Raw genomic sequence first — 4,371 nt, forward strand, 5'->3', positions numbered from 1 at the left:
TTAGTTATAAAGAAAATAGGTTAAATTTTAGAGATGGAAATACATTTTTCTTATCCATTTCTGTGTCACCTCTGTAAAGAATCTGCTTATTGTGGTATCTCTGTACTTGTTCAGTGATTAAATGCATGATTTGGTAAAGTCTGGTCCTTTATAGTCAACAGTCAATAGAAATATAGGAAGCAATAAAATATTACAAATTTATGGAATCATTTTCCATAACCATTTGAAAATGCCATTAAATTATACATTCTCTTTAACTCATCACTGAAACAAGAGTATGTGATAAGAATATTTTATCTAAGTGACTATCTGCTTGGTTTCAGTCCCTCCCACTGTGTCATGGCATTTTGCTATAATGTTCTGTCTCACTAATGAAATGCCACACTCAGAAGAACTATGTATTCCCAAATAAATTCAACAAAAATGAACTTACAATTGATGGGTGCCCAATAGTAATGCTGGATTATTTTTTAAAAACCTTAGCTCTGTGACAGAAGCCAGCTATATTTACACCATCAAAAGAATATACTAGTCAGGTGTGAGGATATGATAAAGAAATATAAAGTTAAATATCCATTGAGATTTGCCAAAGTGAAGCATGTAAAATGTGGGTGCTACGGACAGCGAAGCCACTCAGTTGACAAACATTTCCCCCACACCTTAGAAACAAATATGTTAATACGCAGAAGAACACATGCATTTTTACCATTATTATAAGGTTGCCAGAGTCTGAATCTTGTAGCATTGGTTTGGGCAGTGTATGGCAAAGGAACATTAATGAAAAGTATACTGGTTGTTTGAGGGAAGTAAAATTCATCCATCAGGTGCCAAGTGATTCCTCCATTGATGGAGAATTGTAATAGAATAGAGTGAGACCTCTCTGGGGTACCTAGGAAGAAGATAACACAAGCATAAAACATATTGTGATAAAATGGGGAAATGGTATGTTTTTAGCTGATTCTTTTGGTGGCAGTGCAAAAGCTGGCTTATATTTACATAAAGGTTTTACAGTCCAAATGCTTCAGAAGCAACTTAAGATGATGACAGGTTGGGCTTTCTGTATGAATATATCTCAAAACACACACCAAATCTTGGATTTGCACACAATAATATCTCCCTTTCTCTCTCAGATACATCTATGCACCTTTCTGTATTTAGGAAACATTACATCAAAAATATTTGATTCTACAGGCATCAAAATATTACAAAGGGTCAAACATTTAAATCTCAGGATACAAACAAAAAACCCACTTTAAAATTTATTATATCCACAATAACATTTTCAAGAAAATTATTTAGTTGATATGAAAAGTCAGAATGACAAAGAATAGGCTTTTTGTGGGTTCACATCTGTAAAAAAAAATCCAAATTTTTCATAAGTTAAAAATTTGTTAATTTAAAATTCTTATAGCTAGAAAGTAGTGGTGGAGAGGCTCTGGGACATAATGATAAATTTAACTACCCCATATCTAGTAGGATTACTACAGCTACATGAAATTATTTAAAATCAGTAGTTTTCTTACCATTACATTAAGATATATTAAAGAAAAACATTTGTGAACATTTATGTACATAAATCTATGTTAGCTCTTCCATATAACAAAGCTCATGGGCCTTAAATCTGTTATTTTTTTGTGTGTGTGAAGGAGGAACTGTGCAGGGGAGAATTTTTTTGAGGGAAAATAATGAATTCACACCCATAGAAATGGCTTACCTTTTGCTATAAATCTAAGTGAAAACTGGACATACACAGTATTGGTACAATCTAGATCTCTTGAAATAAGCATCCTTAGTCCTTCCTGAAAACAAAACATCCATGTTAAGCAAGCTTAAATTTCATTTGCAAAATTATATTCCTTTGATTTTATGCAATTAACTTGCACCAGCTAAATAACAGATACATATAATGATCAAGAAGCAAATTTTGTCCTATTTAAAAGGAAAAATGAAAGATCCTTATTTCCTCTGTCTTAATGGCCTTCATTTCCTGTGCCTAAATAACACAATTTCATTGTCTCAACTCTAAATCATACTTTGCTGTGACTTTTACAAAAAGCAGTGCACAAATGATAGCATTATATATCTACAGGCCTTTTTAAAAATAGCCTCCTTTGATCACAGCATGTTGTGAGAGAAGTAAGGAGGAAGCAGATGGAAAATGAGCCAAGTGCTCCTGCTGGAAGCCGGGAACTAATAGGTAACTTTTTCAGGGTTCCAAGGAGTCTTAGGAACTTACTACTCCTTTGCTCACTCTGACAGCCCCGGGAGCTCTCATTCAGGCTGACACAACAACACCCCCCAGTTGGTCAAGTTAAATAAGGCATAACTAAGGCAAGTCCCCAGGCTTAGGCTGTAACCATTCATGCAGAGAAGCCAACGAACGAGGAAAGAGATCACATTAGCTTTAGTAATTTTTTCTGCTAATTAACTATTTCTGGTTGTCTGGGATTGACAGCTCGAAAGGTTCTTTTCTTCATGTGTTCATATGATTGCAGTGACAGCCAGTAAAATACAATTTCACTGTGCAAATGTCCTCAGGTCCAAACAGGCCTTCAGTTTGTCAGCTGCAACGTCTGAATGAAGAGACTCTTGAGTGATGTATGGCTGTGTGATACTGAGTGGACATTGTCAACTGATTTCTTACCAAGTAACAAATACCAAACGTAATTTTAGCTAGAAAGAGCAAAACTTTCCTCTTCTTAGCATTCATTATAGATCATATTCCTTAGTAGCTGAAAAATTTTAAATAGAGCTAATTTCACAATAGCAACCATGTATTGAGTGCCTCCCCATGGTGGGTCCTAAAATAGACACTTTACTCATTTAAAGCACCTGGCACTCCTAGAGAAAGACATTATTATTCTCATGATCCAGATAAGGAAACAGAAACTCAGAGAGGGCCTTGCTCAAGATTACGTAGTTTATAAGAGGTGATGGTAGGATTCAAACCCAGATATGTCAGATTATGAATCTTATCCTCTATCCTGTAAAAGATATCACTGTTTTGTCTACTAAACCATTTTGTTGGTCTGGGGTGAAAAAAAATCCAGAAATGGTAAATTCAGAATTTCAGAATTATTTCATATTGCAGTGAAAAAGCAATTGCATTTATTCACATCTTATAACTTCACAAAGCATAGCCTCATACTTCTAGGACAGAAGGTTGCCATGCAAAAGCTTTATATTCCCAGTCTTCATTTTTCTTTCATGACTAATAATTTACTGCCCTGCTCAGTCCATGATACCTAATCAATGTGTCTTCTTCATGTCTCAATGTCTTTACCTTCTCCCTCATACACTTACAAATACAAAGCCTTGGATTCTTTTACGGCTTCGTGCCATGTGGAGGTTGAGGTTGAGGTTGAGAGGAAAGGTGGCTCCTCAGCTTGTAACGAAAAAGCTTTCAGGTGGATATTTGATAGGTTCAGCTAATAAATGTCCCTTGCTAACATCAAGATAAAGGAATATGATTACTCTTCCCTCTTGATTATGGAATGCAAGTATAAAACTGTTCCCATGGGCAAATACAAGTCACCTGTAAAAGGATCCCTTTTACATTGCACTTTCATTTAAAAAAAATTTTTTTTTGTAGAGACAAGGTCTCACTATGTTGCCCAGGCTAGTCTTGAACTTCTGGCTTCAAGCGATCCTCCCACCTCAGCCTCCCAAAGTGCTAGGATTATAGGCGTGAGCCACTGTACCCAGCCTTTTGTATTTTTAAAATTTCTTTTTTTTATACTGCATTTTGTAGGAGCAATTTTGTTGAAAGTGGGCATGATCTGAGATGTAAAAGTATCTTTCATATTTGCAGTATTTGTTTATAGGTTTGCACATGATATTGATATTTATACAGTAAAACTGTCAAGCCCTGCTGCCACATATACTCTAGTTCACACAGATATGCTTTTTTTCTCATCCTTTTTCCAGGTTCAGTGATCCATTTGTGCTAAATGTGAGGAATTCTTTTGCAACCAACAAGCTATTTTATTAGCTGATAGTACTCCCCAATCTATAAACATTAAAAAGAGACTATCATTTCCTTTTTCACGAAAGAATGCCTTTCTAGGTCAAACTACAACCTATTGAATGGCACATGCTGAGCCCTCTCTACATCTTGCAGAGCTGATAGATAATATGTCTAACACATATAATGCTTGGCTGCTCTTGCATTTGGCTGGCTAAAAGGAAAATATAAAAGTCTATGCATCTTTCTCATTTATAGAATCTAAGGACTAGATTAATTCTACTGCTTAAAAATTCTACTACTTCAAAAATTTTTTGAATCATGAAAAGTTGTAGGATTTCTGCTTTTTGGTCTTGTCAACTGCTTCAAAACTATTAGAAGTGAGCTAGTGGTAATGAGAGCTAACA

General features: G+C 35.2%; 1 protein-coding gene across 1 annotated transcript in view; it reads right to left on the reverse strand.

Moving 5' to 3' along the window:
• RELN (reelin) overlaps positions 1–4,371 on the reverse strand; it is a 462,655-nt gene that overhangs the window by 84,855 nt on the left and 373,429 nt on the right. The window contains exons 37-38 of the mRNA XM_012650296.1: positions 1,715–1,799; positions 707–889 (exon numbers count right to left, since the gene is read on the reverse strand). Of these exons, the coding sequence (XP_012505750.1) occupies positions 707–889; positions 1,715–1,799 (268 nt within the window). The remainder of the gene's footprint in view (positions 1–706; positions 890–1,714; positions 1,800–4,371) is intronic.

The sequence above is a fragment of the Propithecus coquereli genome, unplaced genomic scaffold (assembly GCF_000956105.1).
Source record: "Propithecus coquereli isolate 6110/MARCELLA unplaced genomic scaffold, Pcoq_1.0 Scaffold32, whole genome shotgun sequence".
NCBI classification, from domain to species: Eukaryota; Metazoa; Chordata; class Mammalia; order Primates; family Indriidae; genus Propithecus; species Propithecus coquereli.